Below are 19,020 nucleotides of genomic sequence, written 5' to 3' on the forward strand. Positions count from 1 at the left end.
CCCTTTAGCTTACCTTAACCACCTCTTTTTTTTAACATACTCCATCTAGTTAATTGCCAACTTAGCATTAGCATAAGTAACAAGATGTAACCCTTCCAATTACCCTTGCCTTAACATTAACTGCTTCTTTTTAATGTAATACTTCATAGTTAGCTAATCAACTTGCTAACTTAGCATTAGCATAAATAACAAGATGCAGGCTAACACTTTAGCTTACCTTAACCACCTCTTTCTTTTTTTTACCTAAAACTTCATAGCTAGTTGCTAAGTTAGCATTAGCAAAAGTAACAAGATGTAACCCTTCCTAGTACCCTTCCCTTTCCCTTAACCACCTCTTTTTTTAACGTAATACTTCCCAGCTAGTCTATCACTAAATTAGCATTAGTATATGTAATGAGATGTAACCCTTCCCATTACCCTTACCCTAACCATAACCGTTTCTTTATTAACACAATACTTCATAGATAGTTATTTGCTAAGTTAGCATTAGCATAAGTAATGACATGTAACCCTTCCCATAACACTTACCCTTACCTTAACCACCTCTGTTTTAACATAATACTTCAAAGCTAGGTAATCACTAAGTTAGTATTAGCATGAGCAAAAAGATGTAGCATTCACATTACCCTTACCCTAACCTTAACCATAACCACCTCTTCTTTGACGTAATACTTCATAGCTAGCTCATCCCTAATTTAACAATTTCATTGGGACTTTACTTCCAGGCTGAGAACCAAATGGGGCTGATCATAGATAGACTGATGTGAAGGTATGGTGGGTGAGTCAGGATGGGTCACGTAGCTGCTACAGCTGCAATTATACCTAGGCTACTTAGCTTTATGGGAACCATAATTTTATACCTGTAAATAGTCATGCGTCACTGACCAACTTTCATGAATGAGGGGGCCCCTGCCTCTGCTGCTGTATCCAGTTCTCTTTTTACATCCATGGGGTGTATGTCTTCAATGTATCCTCATAACACGGTTCGTATGACATCCAAAGTTACATAGGTTAGGTTTAGGAAAAGAAACATGGTGACAACATAACTTAAAATAACTCAAAGTTCAGTTGGTTTCACACAGGACACCAACAGCGGTCTGTTGGGGGAAAGTCCTGTGTTCTTTCCCGACCCCTTCAACATCCCAACCTGCAGCCTTTTGCTCTTTATTTTACTTCCTTCTTAACTCCCATGAGTGCACTCGTCACGTGATCACGACGTTCCTGATTACATATATTATACACAAATTAATGGCTCATGATTACATGTGTTATGTCCAAATTGTGGTGCATTACAATCAGTGCACGAGAACAGCCTGATTTGTTGAGTGTTGAGTTCAAATACCTGCAATTTTCCTCTTAATCTATAATATTAAATAATATTTTATATTTTTGTTTTAAAGTAACCAACGGTATCAGAAAAAGTAGTGGAGTAAAAAGTATTTTCCTCTGACGTGGAGAGGAGTGTGATCTATTGGACTGCATCAGGTGATAAAAAAATGCATTAAGTAATACAGGTTTGGTGTTAGTCATTTAAATTAACACTACCCATTTACTGTAAATCATATTGCAGACTACACCCTCTGCTGGCAAAACGTAAAACAGCCTTTACAGTCTTTTCTACGTCATTCTTGGTGTCAATATTTGTTTAATCTTGTGATGTGTACATTAGGTTGGGTGTCGCGGTGGCCTAGTGGTTTAAGTATCTTGTAACCACAACTTCCCTGAATCCAGCTCCACATTGAGGCCCATCATCCCTGTCTTTCTCTTCCCCTATAGAAGACGGTCTGCTTCTAGATTATCAGATAAGAACATGAAAAATGACGTAATCACAGCAAAATGGCCTGGGACCGAACAGAGCAACGACCGATCTAATTATCAGCTTTCTTATAATTAGAAGTATTGAAAGTGTTACAGCTAACTCTACTGACTTGTGTGTCAACCATAATCAAGCTTCCCCAAATGGGGGAAGGAAATATTTTTTTTTTAAAGTATTCCAAAACTTAAAACAAACTAAAAATCATCATCAAAAAATATTCTTTAATAAAAATACATCCACATAAGCAGATATTAAATCCAATGAGAAATAGGGTTAAATAATAATGATGATAACAATAATCCTGTTGTCACCACACACACTTGCCTGTTTGCTGAGCAGTCCAGAAGCAGAAGTTAAAAAAACAGTTTCACTTCTGCTTTCCCCTTTGTAGGTGGAACAAGAGCTGCTGCCACTGCGAGTAGAAAGTCACTGAATGAGCAGCAGGGTTTTTACACTCTCTGTCGATACGGTTGAACGATGAGGAAGAAGAGTATATCCCTAAGGGTGAGTGGTTTCCCCATTTAAAAAGAAAAAATCACCTTAATATTCTTATTAGTGTTTTAAGTGTCTGTGGTGTTGATTTGATCAGGAAATCGTCAGACTGTGTTGTGGTTTTCACCTTTTATTTGATATTGTCTTTTCGTGTATATCGACCTGTTTTGTCTACATAATGCAGATCTGTTGTGTTTAAACTTGTAGGTTCAAGACATTTACTTTTAAACTAAAATAGAAAGAGTTCAGGAAGGGTGGACAACATAGAAGGTACCATATAGTATATGGTAATTAAATACAGCAGCACAAAGCACCAGAGAGTTAAACTGACCCAATCTCAAGGAAAAGTATTAGTGAGCATTGCTGCATTTTACAGGTGTTCCTATTATTTTGTCCACTGCCCGGGACTTTCTGATACGAGTTAGGTAGCCTCAACAACAAGCAATGTGGTTTCCTGCTGACTGTGTGTATGGTGCTTGTAGAATATATGTGCCCCCCGGGTGACATATGAAACCATTTAAAAAAAACCACCTGAGAAGTTAAGCTGAAGAGAAAAAGTGAAGATTCTTTATCATTATTCATCAATAATGACATTAGTTCAGCATAAAATGCCATGTCAGGTTCTCCAATGTGAGCATCTCTTGCTTTTCTCTGTTTTATAAATGACATATGTCTTGGTTTTAGATTATTGGTGACAAAACAAGCAGTTTCGAAGATGTGAGAGTGGACGCTGGGGGATTTTGAGGGGCATTTCTCATCACTTACTGTCATTTTATGAACCAAACAGTTGATTTATTCAAAAAAGTGTGTATTGTCATCTGTAGAGGAACCACACGACTCTATCTTGTCCGGAGGAACTCTTATTTTAAAGGCATTAAATGTACAATAGGCTACGGAGAGAGGAGTCTAAACCAGTTCTAGATCAGGTAGAAAAGATGGATGCCTTACAAAATATCATATGTATAGATATACAAGTTCTTTGTGTATTTATCCTCCTGAGACCCTGTGTCCTCATATGAGGACATCAAATTTCGGGTTTACTTGACCTTATACTTGATTCTACTTAGCTCAGACCTCTCGTCCTCATTCGTGGACACTTATTTTGTGCCATCTTGTGGTAGTAAGAGCACAAAAACAGCTCCCGACACAAAAATGGTACAAAGGTACAAATCTGATGAAATTTAATGGATGATACATGTTTATTCATGATTAATAATGTTTGTAGTTTGATACGGCAACAAATTTGCCCAATTTTAGCGACAGAAAGGAGCTAAGACGCTGTTAATACTTGTTTGCAGACACTGGAGCAGCACTTGCTGAAGGACCTTGGGACTTTATTGTTGTTGACAATGTTTAGTTTATACTTATCAGAACAAAAAGCACATATATAGTTAACCTCCTAAGGTCCTTAAACCCCCAAAGTTCCCCCTAAACCCCCCCCCCCCCCCTGGAAAGAGACATTGCAGTTGAGTTTTTCAGATGTATTTTTTGTGCTTTAAACACATCTAGTTCCATTATATTGGAGAGAAGGCAGACATCTCTATGGCCGATATCTCTAACACTCAGCAACTCACACCAAAACAATATAGACTGATAAATAGCACTACAGGCAAGAGGTAAAATATGTGTTTTTGATTTCAATGGCTGTCTTTAACTAGACTAAAGGTCGAAAAGTCAAAACTGGGCACTGGCACATCCAAGAATTAAACCAGCCTCCATGATTGAGTGACTGGTAAGATCCTCTTTATTAAAGAGGAACTGTGCTTTTCATTGTTCTGGCCTCTAAGGGTTTGGTTATCATGATTTATTTCCTCCTCCAGTGAACTATGGAACTACAAAGCTGTGCAGCTCCAATTATGATTGAAGACTCCCGCCTGCAGGACTGGAAGGTGATTGGCTCCGGGGGCTTCGGACAAATCTACAAAGCCAGGCATTGTCAGTGGGGCTGTGATGTGGCCATCAAACTGCTTCATTTTGATGACGGGTAAGCAGTCACAAAAAGCTTTCTGATACACTTAAATGAAGTTGTGAATTATTCATAATACAAACAAACACACACACACAGGAAAAGTGCGGCTTTACTGCGTGAGATCGACATGATGCGTCAAGGAAGCAGTCCGTTTGTTATTCAGGTCCGAGGGGTTTTCAGGGGTCGAGTGCCCAACTCTGGCTCGTCATCACAACTCGGCCTGGTCATGGAGTTCATGGAGAGAGGATCGCTGGCCACCCTACAGGTAAACAGTGGTGGAAGAAGTGGGCCACTCATATCTTTTGCTTAAAGGAACAGTGTGTAAGATTTAGGGGGATTTAGTGGAATCTAGCAGTGAGGACTGTTCATGGTTCAGGTGGTTCTTACAGGGAGCTGAATTGTCACTTCCTCTCCAAAACAAACAGACCTAGTGATTTGAACCAGTAAATTACACAGAATAAAACAGTTTTACATTTAAAAAATCAATCAATTGTTTCTGTGATGCTCTCGTTGCAGAGGGGCTGCTCATTTAAAAAACAGTGCGTAGGATCCATACTAGAAATGTACGTACAGACAAAAGCCAAAAATGGCATGGGCCAAAAAATATTCGACAATTTCTACAGCCAGGCTTCCTCCTCAGCATCTTTGTCAACAATTTACCATCTCCAAAATTTTCATCTAGTGGCTTCAGAAAATAAAGACAGTGGTTCATGAGGCTTCATTTGGCCATCACTACCTAGCAACCGCTAACTTGTACTTGCCAATTTTCTCTTTTTCTTACTTTAGATCCAGACGTCCAGGTGGTTTTTATTGGTAGCCAAATTATCAGCAGAGGTCTTTTCCTCCCTAAAACAAACAGACAGAATCGCAAATTGCCCAATCTAGAGCCAGTGTTTAGTTGGACTGTTCTGGGCTACCGTAGAAATATGGTGGTGCAAAATAATGATCTCTGTAGGACTCACTTCTTGTGTAGATGTAAGAGGCTCATTCTAAGGTAACGAAAACACAACAATTCTCATTTTCAGGTGATTAAACACTAAAGAAAACAAACTTAATATATTATTACTATATTACAATCCATTGCTGTATATATATAGTAATATAAAAGGGAAGAGTACATAACGCTTCAAAAGTAATGACTTATATTTGTTGATTCAAGAATTTTCTTATGTGTATTTGATTTTTTTTAAGTTATACAATGACTGAAATAAACTAAATTAAAACAAAGCCACAAAAAATCTTTCCAGATGTACCCTACAGTGTGACAAATGCCATACTGAAAGAGCCAGTGTTCTCCACAGTATTGTTCTCCATCCAAAGTTAACTCCGTTTTGGACTAACGTATTCAAATTCTCTCAGTTATAACACATACACGAATGGAAATTTACCCACATCTGGAGGTGCATGGAATCTCTGATCAGTCTCCCTGCTTAATAAATGTCAACTATTATCTTATGCACTTATTGTAGCAAAGAAATCTTGTTGTTTTGGAAAAAGGGAGAGGTCCCACTGGTCAAATTATGGCTAAAAGAAATAGTAAAACCATCTCATCTGGAGAGAAAATGTGGCTGTCCACTTGTTTTTTTCTAGACTGGAAAACAAAAATCCAAGTAGTAGTAGTATTCTCCTCTGACATGTCTGAATTATACTGTTAATTATTAATTATTATTCTGTGATAATAATAAGGTGATTCCAAACTTTTGATTGATAGTGCAAGTATAGTAGAAAGCATACAAATAGTTCATTTACAGCACAATCTCCACTATTTGTACATCTGTAACTATGGAAACAATCCTCCAGGAAACCTTAGGTGGAGCTCCACCGTGGCCGCTGGTCTTCAGACTGGCTCACCAAGTGGCTCTGGGAATAAACTTCCTCCACAGTCTGTCTCCTCCCCTGCTCCATCTGGACCTGAAGCCCAGCAACGTGCTGCTGGACTCCTATCTCAATGCCAAGGTGAGTCCCAGGCTGTCAGGGAAGACGAGGCCTCATCCTGCTTACTTTATATTGTTATATTAGTTTGCACTCTGCCTTGTGGACAGTAGCAGCTCAGTCTCTATGGAGACAACGTGGAGCCTGTAAGTCATGTATGCAGTGGTGCCTCCAAGGGGTGGGGGGGGGGGGGGCAGGGGAGCCATGCCCTCCCCAGTGTTACAATATTACACCAATATTACTGTATTAAAGAGGCTGTGGCACCCTCATTTTTCAAGCAAGTGCGGAGACATTGCTATCTTATGAAACTAGAAAATCTAAGGCATTCATTGGTAGCAGGTCGGCATAGCTTGTTAGAAAGTGGGCTAAATAAAGCTCCAAAATTAGGCTAAATTTTGGTGAGGGAACAACGGGCCAATGAGAACGCTGCACGTAAAAAACCCCACACCCCTATTACTTTCAATGTACAATGCCACAGCAGCGGTGGCGCTCCTGGACATGCCACCCTGCAGAACTTAATGACATTGTCCTATTTCCAGCTGCCCTGCCCCCGGAATTAAATGCATTCTCCCCACACTCGCTCTCAGCTCCCATAGCAGCTCTTCTTCTCTGCTCCTGTGGCAGCTCGACTCCTCTCCTCACCATGGATGCATAAAGAGAAATCTGTTGCTATTGCTGTGTCTTGTGTTTGACCAAGAATAGATGATGAGAGACTTGTTGCTGAGGTCAAGAAATATCCCGAGTTAAACAACCCACACTCCTGTCATTATTAATAGATAATATTTTATTAGAAAAATAATCCACTCACTGTTAATTGGCTCCCGTTATTATAGATGCAACACTTGGGTCAGATAGACCTCATCAGTCATTAACTACTAAATATCATACTTTGTAAGTTCTTTGTATGTTTTGTGTACAAAAATCTTAATTTGTAAAGTAATTAAAGCTGTCAAATATAAATGTAGTGCAGTAAAAACTTCAATATTCCCTATGAAATTTGGTAGATTATAAATATAAAGTGGCATGGACAGAAAATACTCAAGAACAAGTACCTCAAATTTGTACTTAAGAACAGTTCTTGAGTAAATGTACTTAGTTACATTTCACTGCTGGCCATCATTTACCTTTGAGCTCTCTGTCTCTGGCTTATGTTCTCCCCAGCTTACAGATTTTGGCCTTGCCCGGTTTTACCACAGCGTCACACGGGCTTCCAAGGACGACAGTGAAGAGGAAGGAGGGACGATCAACTACATGCCACCGGAGGCATTTCAAATATCGTACAGCCCTACCAAAGCCTCTGATATCTACAGGTACAGGAATGCTGAACCAACACATCATATAATGACAAATAATGACACGTAATTTTAATTTGAAAGGCTTTATGTGATCGTTCTGATGTTATATGGACTTTGTACCAGAGGAGAAAATTTGGTACATGAAAATGTGAGCAAGGGTCATTTATCCGCTTTGTGTTGAGGCTGAAGCCTCCATATATTCCTTTAACAGATGAGGGGAATGGTTTCAGTATTCAGTAAAGGCATTTACTGTCATTGCTCAAACTTCCAGGTAATCAGGTGACTTCCTCATCTGCCAAACCGCACCCAAATGCTTCAACATCTCCCATCTGGACTCTAAATACTCTGACACTGGTTTCATTGCTGTCATTGAATGTTGTCATTATCACATTCCATCAGTCAACCAGGGTGTGATTGTTATGGCATGAGTAGTAATCCTGGCATGTAACTCTCTGTCTGTCTTTCAGTTATGGTATTCTCTTATGGTCCATTGTCACAGGGAAACAACCATATGCATGTAAGTGTGTCTTTGCCTTTTTTTTAGCCTCTTTCTCACCATCTATGCTTAAAAAATCCATCCTCCTCTTTGTTTTTTTCCCTCATGTGAGTGTATTTTGTTTACTTTATGAAACATGGTGCAGGAATGGCAGGATTTTACGAATGTAACCACAGCTACCGTTTGTTTTCTTGGCTCTGAGCCACAGGGTATAAGCCTGTAAACAAAAGTCACGTGGACTAAGAGCTATTGCATTGCAATGTTAGCAAGACTGCCTTTTGAATTTATTCTAATGTCACAAGATTTTGTTTGTAGGTATTGGTTGTAGAGGTGCCTTTTCTCCAGCGTAACAGAACTAGGTGGCACTCGGCTTGTGGTGCTCACAGCGCCAAAAATATACATTTTAAAAACTCAACATCAGTGTCTCTTTCCAGAAATCATGACTCAGTTACTCAAGATATTCCCCAGACCTTGTTGTGAGCAGTTTCATGACACTATTTTCTTTCTACCCTGGCACCAATGAGAAGGAAGTGTGCATCTACTGCTAGCTCACCTAGCACCACTGAGCTAGCTAACGTTACAGTACAGGCGAGGAGGACGCAATTAATGTTTACATCTCGCGCTCTCACAAGCTTGATCCTCTCATCCATGAGCAGATGTGTGCTTCATTCAGGAACTATTTTCTCTCTACCAAACTACACAAGCCAACTGGATCACTGCGCAGAAGGAAGCATGCATCTGCTGCTAGCTCACTTAGCACCACTGAGCTAGCTAACGTTACAGTTCAGCTGAGGAGGATGCCATTAATGTTTACATCTCATGCCTCTGTGAACATGAGCCCTTCATCCATGAGTAGATGCACACTTCCTTCTGCGTAGTGATACGACTGAGCTTGGTAGAAAGACAAATAAACCCACCCTCCTGAGATGATCTGCAGAGTTGGGTGAAATCTATGGATTTGCCTCCATGAGCAGCATCTTCTGCATTATATGTTGTCATTTGATCCATTGTTAATATAAAAATATAGAATAATGAAGCTTCAGGCAAAGTATGAAGACATATCTGAATGTAAGCATCAACCAAGACCTTATATTCAGGTCTTACTAACCTCAAAGCCACTCTGACAGCCTTTTAAATTTTTCTTCCACTGTAGATGCAAAGTCCAGCTTAGTGCGTATTCGCATCCCAGAGGGAGACCGTCCATCACTGGACGAGATCAGGTCCCAGGCTGCGGGGCTTGCAGGGCTGACAGGGCTGATTAACCTCATGGAGAGATGCTGGGACACAAGACCCAAACAAAGGCCCTCCGCTCTCAGTAAGAAAACTCCTTTATTTACCTCTAAAACTCTTAAATGACACATAAAATATACCTTTAGGAGCTCATGATGCCTGGCCAGTCTTAATGTTACATCTTTAATTGATGGTGTGTCCAACAGTGTGCACGACTGAGGCAGAGGAACTGTTTAAGATGCACAAGCATGCCATTCATGACGCTGTCCACCACGTTGTGACGCAACTGGTGGGGAACTAATCTCTTCATAAACACTCAAGTTATGCAAAGATGGTGTAAAAAACATTTGCATGACGCAGCAGATTACTATTTTTATCATGTACTTCTTTCTCTTCCTCTTTCCAGGACCAAAGGGAAGAAGAAAGAATGATTGAGCAGGTTCAGAGGGTTCAGATCACCCAGGCTGCAGGTCTGTTTCTATGGTACCTGCTTAAATCCCGCAACTTTAGAAGATGATGTTTCTACATCATGCTTATTTACTTTCTGAAACATAAACTACTACTCTCATGTCTGTAAGCTAACTCGGAAGGTTCAGCCCATGGATGTGTAAAGAAAACTTGATACTGTTCATTCCATAAAGCAAAAAAAAGCTTGATTTTAGCGATATAAATATCCCTGGATCTTCAGCAGTGTGGGGCCCTGAAGCAGGCTGCCTGCTGCTGCTAACTTCCTGTTTAGCCTCTGCTATCATGAATGGGGATAGGAATGACTTAACCCTTTCCTAAAAATGGAAAAATATATACACATATGTATTTCATTATCTTTTTTTAAAATAATTTTCTAAAAAATTTCTGTCTTTTTATATTTTTAATAATTGAATCAGGTCATTTTCTTATCAGCTTTTACCATTTTCTTTGGTCATTTCCCCCCCCCCATAATACAAACGATTTGCTCAGGTTTAAAAGGTTTGAATGCTTGTGAAGGCCTGCATCTGAATGAAAAGTGATGTCTATTCATGTTTCAAAGGGTTAATCCTGCAGCTCTTAAAGACTTTCTAAATGTTATCTGACCAACTGGATTGAATTCCAATCGTAAAACGAGCAACTATGCGCAGGTTGTGACGCGCAGAAGAAATGTATCTACTGATCTGAGGACATCGCCCATATCTACATCCTGAATGTTATAAGTCCATGTTTGCCCTGCTGTAAAAAAACAGCTTAGACTGACCAGGCTGGTAAATCGACTAAAACAGGGTTCAGCAACCTTTGCTATCAAAAGAGACCGGCTATTAGGTCTAAATTAGCCTGTCAATATTACTATTACTGTTTTTTTCAGCAGGGTGGCCACTATGTAAAATTGGCTTCAAAGCCCAATGCTGTTTCTAAGGGCTTACTTTAGCCAGTTAGCATAGCTCAGCCCGAAAGGCAACAAAATCCACCTGCCAACACCTCTTAGGACGCATTCACATTGGCGCTATTTGGTCCGCTTCAAATGAACCTTGGTCTGCTTCCATGGAGTGGTGTGAACGCTCATTCGAACTCTGGTGCTGACCAAACGAGTGAACCCTGGTCCGCTTGAAAACTTGGGGTCTCGGTTCACTTGCAAGTGGACCCTGGTGCGGTTCGCTTACAGTGGGATATGCAAATGGACTATCCAGCGAACCAAAGACAGGAAGTGACGTAGAGTGCAGTGCATTTTGGTGTTTTTGTGGTGACCAAGCCGGCTGAAGGGGATGGTTTTCCGTTTTCCGGATTTTCGTCTTCCTCATGCTTTTTTCTAGTGGTTTGGTCCGCTTTAAAATGTGCAGTGTGAAAGTGAACCAAACCAAATGAAGGTGTGAAATTTTTCAGCATTCCCCACCCAATCAAACCGAGCCTCCCTGACTATCCTGGTGTGAATGCGCCCTTAATTTCACTAAAATGTCATAATTTGTTGAATCTGTACAAGAGTCAAGCTAGCTGGAACACTATATCTTGCTAGCTGTTTCCACCTGTTTCCAGTCTTTATGCTAAGCTAAGCTAATAAGCAGCTAGCTGTAGCATCATATTTAGCATATGGACATGAGAGTAGTGTCACATATTTCCCAAAATGCCAACATTTTCTATGACTCATCTTTCTTTTGTGGTGTGGTGTTCATAACACGTCTCCAGTTTTGTGTTTTCAGCAACAGGAACTTAAAATCTTTTTGTCAAAACTTTTCTAAAGTCAGGAAGTAGTTTGACTTACTGACTTCGATTAAACCATGTAGAAATGTCAATTCGCAGCACTTGTTTTCACATTTCATCATTTCATTTCATTTTATTTTTTTGCAGTGGCTGAACGTTTCGCAGAAGTGACCATTTGTGATAGCGTGCCAACGCGTGGCCCACCGATCCAGGTGAGCTTCAAACATTTTTGACGGCCACTGCAGCCTGCTGAGACTCCATCAGAGAAACATTTACTTCCTGTCTTTTACAAACACTAAATATTTCAATTAGTTTTACTTAAAGACTCAGTTACAAAACACTATCTAGGATCCTTAATTGTCAACACACTTTAACATCATCATTCAGTCTCTTTTTAGGTCAGTGTTGATGAAGTTGTTTTTCTTTTAGCCCAGGAACGACTCACAATGTGGTCTGTGACAGACTGTTTTTTTCTTTGCCACAAATTGGTCAGTGCTGTGGTGGGTTTTTTTTTGTTTGTTTGTTTTTTTTGTTTTTTTTTTGCTGCAGTGGGGGAAATGTTACATGCATCACTTCCTGCTGCGCCAGGGGAATTTTTACAGGAAAGAGACACAGCGAATAGCCCAGAGTTTGGATCATGGTTAGGCAATCTGTGACAGAAAGTTAATATGAATATAAACAAGATTATGAGTGTCAGAGTGTGTATTAACTTATATTCTTATCTCATAATAGTTTATAGTTCAATATTTTCAGAAATACTCATTGATTTCTTGCTTGCAAATCTTTAATGTATTCAGAAAATCTTTTTTGTCTTGGATCACCAAAACAGCCTACCAACCAGTTATTTCCTGTTTAGCAAAATATATATACAGACTGGTAATTAGCTGTAGTCCTTATGATGTGTTTACAGTGCAACTTTTAATCTCCTTTGTTGCAGGAAATGTCTGGCAGGTGGACCACAAACCAAAGAGACCCAGCAAAAATCAGAGGTAAGAAAGAAGTTGGTGTTGAAGCTGCACAGAAACTCCTATAGTAGGAGGGAAACTTGTTTTTAGATAACAAATCAGACAAACAAATCATGTGTCATGGTTTCAGATCAATGTTTTCCCTTTCAGATCCGCCTTCGTATCGACCTGCAAACGTGTGCTATGGTGACGTGAGCCGTCCGGCGACAGAATACAAAGAGAAAAAGTCCTCTGTTTGCCCCATTCGATCATCGCCGCCTTCTCCCTTGGCTGGGAGGTCATCTCAAAGCAAAACACAAGCAAAACCTTCCCAGCTGGCTTTTAGGAAACACCTGTCTCCACCGTACCAAGTGGGTTTTTGACTTTGCATCACCGCATTAAAGACACATTCCACAATGAGAGAGAGCAACTGCATTAAAAACACAGTATATTTTCTTTATTAAAGGGTATTCACAAAATCAAGGTATGATTTTTTTGAACAGGGTACATGAAGTCTTCATTTGTGGCATATTTACTGTATATCCACCTAAATCAAAATGAATTCTTATTAAAGATTTTTCCTATTACCTGTAGTGCAATTTATCAGTCTAGATTGATTGTAGAGATGTCCGCCTTCTCTTGAATATAATGAAACTAGATAGTACTCGGCTTGTGGTGCTCAAAGTGCAAAAAAAAACAACAAAAAAAAACTACTCAACAGCAATGTCTCTCCAGAAATCATGACCCAGTTACTCAAGATAACCCACAGACCTTGCTGTGTGTGAGCAGTTTCATGTAGGAACTATTTTCTTTCTACCGAACTACACCTGCCAACCACATCACCACGCAGAAGGACGCGTGCATCTACTCACAGACGAGAAGCCTGTGCTTGTGACAGCTCAAAATGTAAATAATAATGGTGTCCTCCTCAGCTTGGAGGGTAAGGAGCTCCTGGACCCGCTGGTCTTCCTGTTTGAGTTAGCTGCTAACTGCTATCGGAGCTTTTTAAATCTCCCGCCATGGGTTGCATGCATAACACGACAGCAAAACATCACACTCTGCCTGTCCACGGTCCCGTCCTGCCAGCTGTCCCTTTTGCAGACACAGTTTTGATGCTGGTACTACCTCCGCTAACGGCTTAAAGGCGAGACAACCCCCATTCTGCAATTGTACCTTTTGTACGGAATGGTGAGGCAGCATAACAACGCCTTATTCCTGACTTGAACAGGCAATGTAAAAGGGGCTACAGTTGGCTGATGTATTTTTGGTAGAAAAAAAAATAGTTCCCTCATGAAACTGGTCAAAGCAAGGTCTGTAGATTATTTGCATAACCGGGTCATGATTTCTGGAAAGAGACACTGCTGTTAAGTTTTTCAAATGTATTTTTTGACGCTTTGAGCACCACAAGTTGTGTGCCATCTAGTTCCGTTATACTGGAGAGAAGGCAGACATCTCTACAGCCAATATCTTCAACACTTAGTGGCTCACACCAAAACAATTTAGACTGATAAACCAACCCAGTCTCACTTGACGTTGAAATCTGGCGCTTGGGCAGTGACTTGCGGCGTCAGACACTGACGAAAATAGCCATCCTTTAATGTTGGCATGATTTGCGGCCGGTCACTGTTATAGTTTAATGGCACTCGGCCACATCAGGGGGATATGCTGTGGGACAAGAACGAAGTGACGAAGTGACGAAGTGACGAAGTGACGAAAGTCCGAGTAGGTTGGGCGGGTCCAACAAACACCGACTACCCCCCCTCCCCCACCGACAATTTGCGTTGTTGTACCGGCATAGTGCGTTTATTTTGAAAGAGACTGTATGTAAACATTAAATTTACTGTGAAAACAGAAGTGTATCTTGAAAGAAGACAATGCATGTAACAGGCAGAATTTGACAAGGCGTCCCAGAACGTCAACACCCAACACACCCACCTTGCACATCGTATGTGGACGTAGAAAGTCCATGACCAAATGTCAACAAGTGACGGTCGGAGTGAAAATGTGTTGGCTAAATGGCACTACAGGTAATTGGAAATCAGTATAGGTGTCGTTTGTGGAACTTGGTTTCTAAGACAATCAGGTCTCATGAACACCTCATTTATTGAAGACTGGAACAAATATATCAACGTCAACTGCTGCTGATTTTCTCACCCTTTTCATTTTTGTATCTGTAGCGTCAGTACTCCAGCCCTGACACTTTGCCCAGCCACCCTGCCCATGCAGTCCATATCCGCTTCAGCAACGTCACTGGACTTCAGCAAGGCGACAACAACACCATGCACATTCAAATTTGTGACCCTGGAGATAGGAAACGGCACCCAACAGCACCACCTAGGGTCAACCTCCCGCTATCACATTCAGGAAGCTGGAGGGACAAGACAGGAGGCATGGGCTGACTTCACATGCAGCTCTTCAATTCTAAGTTCTCCAATTTTCTGTCACAGTTCTCCATGTTGGGTTTATCCTTACTTGCACAAGAGGAAGGTTGTGGTTTGTACGAGAGGCTCCCTGTATGCATTTAAAAAATCTTTGTTTCTGCTTTTCAAATCTGGACAGGATTCAGATGTTTTAGTAGCATGCTGGCTTTTAATAGAATATTTTGCTATTTTTTTTATAACAGTCTTTATTTATTTTGCTTCTTTTGTTAGAGAATTTAAAACCAGTGAGCAAAAACCTCACACCTTTTTTTGCCTTGTCAGCAGCTTAAATGGGAGCCAAGTCTGGTCATATGGTTTTGCTTTTCCGCCAACTGTGGTCAACAAAAAATATCCACAGTCTTAGTGCCAGCTCACAGTCATGTGCCAAAAATCGCCCTTAACAGCAGACTGACTATTAATCAAAAGAGGTTGATATATAACCTCTATTGTTTTTATTTCAGCCTCAGTGCCAGGTGCACATATGGCCGCCCCTTTGGTGTGTCATGGAGGTTAAAACTAACATTAAAAACAAATTGCAAGTATTATTTTGATCCAGCCCTTAAATACTGATCATCAAATTATACTGTGTAGAGATATTTTTAGGAAATACAAATGTTTTTTGTACTAAATGCATTAATTTGGTGTCTTTTATTCTTATGTGTCCTTGTGTGGCTATATTTTCACAAACACAGGAAGTGCAGCCAAGAAAATGAATTGAATTATTTTTCTACAAATACCAAACACGGCATTGATTTTTACTTTGAGGTGTATATAAAATGATTCGCAGTAAAATGCAGGATGTTGCAGTTGATGTGTCGATGCTGCCATTGAAAGCAGGCACCTTGAATATTCAGTAGAAGCATGATGTAGCTTCAGTGAAGTGTTGGAACGAGCATGTGTGGAATATTTATGCAATATTGTGTGTAGTATGCAAAAAAAAAAAAAAAAAAAAAAAGCTTTATCTCTAAGGATACGTCTCTGATAGGATCATGGGGTTTGTTGACAATGACAAAAATTTCGAATATTCACAGATTTATTCTTTAATCCTGAAGGTACTAATGGGAAATATTCAGCAAAGGAAACAAAGTTCCTGGAGACTGTAATAGTTAAAAAGTACTTTTGACTTTGATTCATAATAAAAATAATAATACATTTTATGTTTGTATTCAATTTTTTTTTTAAATCAGCTTAAGTCCACTAGTTCAGCAGTTTCTGAAATACTCAGACCAGCCCGTCTGGCACCAACAACCATGCCACATTCAAAGTCACTTAAATCACCTTTCTTCCCCATTCTGATGCTCGGTTTGAACTTCAGCAGGTCGTCTTGACCATGTCTACATGCCTAAATGCATTGAGTTGCTGCCACTTGATTAGCTGATTAGCTATGTGCATTAACAAGTAGTTGAGCAGGTGTATAATAAAGTGGCTGATGAGTGTAAAGGAAAGGGTTCCTAGTGATGGTCAAATGAAGCCTCATGAACCACTTCCTTTATTTTCTGACCCCACCAGATGGCGCTCTTGGTTTAAAGATAAAGGCTGAAGGACTGGCAATGAAGTGTGCTTTCAAACCTTTGTTGAACAGACAGTGCCATCTGGTGGCTTCAGAAAATAAAGACAGTGGTCCATGAGGCCTCATTTGGCCATCACTATTTCCCCCACCTGGTGGTCCCGACCCCCACTAGGGGGCTTCACAGTGGGTCACAAGGCCTTCTTGATTTTAAGGGGTGCAAGAAAACCTATTTAGAAAAAATGTATACGGTGTATGGCATATATCTCAGCGTTTCGTCAATCTTTGTGCAAAAAATGTAGGTTTTTTTTTTTTGAAGTTTACATTATTAATCAAGATAAAACTCACAGGATAAATTACCCTGAAAACCTGAACACAAGCTACATTCACAGATCCTTCAAACAGCCTCATCTTGCTTTAGAAATGTTTGCAGATAAAACAGTGGAAGAGCTAATAGAACAATGGCCAAGTGTCAAAGACAAGAAAACATTAAATTTGTTAAAAAAAGAATGATTAAATATGATGAAATATATAATATTATATATATATTATATATATATATATATATATCCTGTTAACAAAGGGGTAGCATCCAAATATATATTTTTTCTGAATAAAGCTTACATGGAATATAACATTAATTCTGTTGCTTTGCATCTTTTTGCCGTACAGAAATATTTCTTCCTAGACAATGCAGTTCAGTAAATTTGAGTGGAACATTATGCACTCATATTTTTCCTAGGACTTTTCAGTAGTGATGGCCAAATGAAGCATCATGAACCACTTTCTTTATTTTCTGACCCCACCAGATGGCACTCTTGGTTTAAAGATAAAGGCTGAAGGACTGGCAATGAAGGGTGCTTTCAAACCCTTGTTGACCAGACAGCGCCATCTGGTGGCTTCAGAAAATAAAGACAGTGGTTCATGAGGCCTCATTTAGCCATCAATACTTTTCAGCTTTAATACCTAGGTAAAACATTTATTAGAAAAGTAATCAAAAAGTAATTAAATGTAATAAGTTACATTACTTTGATGAAGTAATTCAAATGGTTACATTACATGTTACCTAGTAATAACGTTCCCAACACTGCTAACTTGCTCGTTTTACACAAACTTTGCAGTTATGGTGTTCACTATTTGGGTTAATTGTATAATTTATCAGTTGCTCTGTACTGTTGTTGTTATGCATTTAATATATTATGAAATATCCATAAAATATGTCACTTTGTCATCAGTTTACTCAACGAGAAAGAAGGGGTCTCTTAAGGAAATAGGCTGGGAACAGGGGCATGAATATAGACAGTACAGGCAGTGCAGGCAGTGCTGCAGGTTAAATGAAAAATGGTGTGATTTTCTATATTATGACCTCAAAAAGGCAAACCCATCTCCATCATGGTTTTCTGTTGTTTGTAAAAAATTAAATTAAATTAAATTATAATTAAAATAAATAAAACTATATGTTTATTCTACATAAACTATAAAAAAAAATATAATTTAACTATGAAAAACTATTAAGTTAAACTAATAATTTCCTATTTTCTTTTGTAGTTTTTGTCATATGCAGATATGTGAGGATTATTGCTGGGTAATATGTACTGTATGTTGATACTGTCCAATATCAAGTTGCTGTCTGATTAAGTAACGAAACAGCACATTAAGCTGGGCACATCTGCAAGCGGATATCACATAAATGCGGCAGGAAGACACGCTGTTGTTAAAATATTTATACACCTAAAACTATGTGTGTTTGTACTTCATAACCAGTAACTAGGGCGCACTAGTGCCCATCACAATAGCATGCACTGGGGCCCATCATAACTCCCTTACTCCACTGGCTGGGAACCACTTATATTTATCATAATATTTGATTTCTATGAATGAAACAATATCTGTCTTGTCTTTCCATTTAACAAACACAGGCTCCTCCTCCTCTTCCCCTCAATAATTTCAGTACAGTCCCTAAATCCAGTTTTAAAATAATCCTATTTCAGTGAGGTGTAGTGCCATGCTTGTTTCCTGTCTTCTATCAATCACTGTGGTAACTTTCCTCAAGCGTCTGTAGGTGGCACTCTTGTATTTTTTAGCTATGGTGTCTTTTACAGACGTCAACCTGCGTCTTCTTCTATTTATTCCAAACAAATCACTTCTGTAGGGAACATTTACCCAACAACAAAACAGCTGTTTGTGAGAGAAATCTGGTCAATGTATTATTTGAAATCTGTCACAGCAAAAGAAGAAATCAAAATGAACATTCATTTAAATATAAAAATAGACAACATAGATTTGCCTGTGTTTTATTTACCAAAGTCTTCACATTGTTTTGCACTCCAAACACGAAGCTCCAAAGTGCTAACACAGGCCTCTGCTGTGCACCTGGGCGTTGAGACTAATCAGTTGTGATGGTCCAGTGTGAACTCGGCAGGCATCTGGCACCGGATCCCTTCCCTTACTGCCAATCCTCCATCTGCCACCGGATCCTCCGCAGAGAGACGCTGTGTGTCACCGGCATGACAAACTCACACGAGAATATATGTGCAGTTTACGGTTTTTACCATAAATCTGCAGTTTTGATGCTTAAAAACAATTTTCAAGCATCAGTATAAGAGTGTGGACATATTTTTGGTTAACTTCATGTAATATGAGTCCTCAGTTACCTTTAATACGACTCTTAGAGCACACAGTGGGGATGCATACTATTTTTAGAACAACAGTCTGTCTGCATCAAGTGATTTATGGAGTATATGTAAAGTGTA

The 19,020-nt window shown here is 39.6% G+C and overlaps 1 protein-coding gene across 1 annotated transcript; it reads left to right on the forward strand.

The window, feature by feature from the left end:
- Positions 1-2,178: 2,178 nt before the first annotated feature.
- Positions 2,179-15,917, forward strand: ripk3 (receptor-interacting serine-threonine kinase 3). Its single transcript, XM_033652027.2, has 13 exons — positions 2,179-2,320; positions 4,129-4,292; positions 4,374-4,542; positions 6,078-6,233; positions 7,371-7,519; positions 7,972-8,021; positions 9,154-9,315; positions 9,437-9,519; positions 9,637-9,700; positions 11,544-11,608; positions 12,334-12,385; positions 12,512-12,711; positions 14,518-15,917. Exons 2-13 carry the CDS (start codon positions 4,135-4,137, stop codon positions 14,737-14,739), a joined length of 1,530 nt encoding a protein of 509 aa, XP_033507918.1. The 5' UTR covers positions 2,179-2,320; positions 4,129-4,134; the 3' UTR covers positions 14,740-15,917.
- The last annotated feature ends 3,103 nt before the right edge of the window (positions 15,918-19,020 follow it).

This window comes from Epinephelus lanceolatus, chromosome 22, assembly GCF_041903045.1.
Source record: "Epinephelus lanceolatus isolate andai-2023 chromosome 22, ASM4190304v1, whole genome shotgun sequence".
In the NCBI taxonomy this organism is placed as follows: domain Eukaryota; kingdom Metazoa; phylum Chordata; class Actinopteri; order Perciformes; family Serranidae; genus Epinephelus; species Epinephelus lanceolatus.

Bases quoted from the DNA above. Each gene is read 5' to 3' on its own strand.
- ripk3 (XM_033652027.2), top strand. From the start codon at position 4,135: ATGGAACTACAAAGCTGTGCAGCTCCAATTATGATTGAAGACTCCCGC. The intron at 4,293-4,373 runs GTAAGCAGTCAC...ACACACACACAG, and splicing joins CTGCTTCATTTTGATGACGG to GAAAAGTGCGGCTTTACTGC. The intron at 9,520-9,636 runs GTGGGGAACTAA...TCCTCTTTCCAG, and splicing joins ACCACGTTGTGACGCAACTG to GACCAAAGGGAAGAAGAAAG.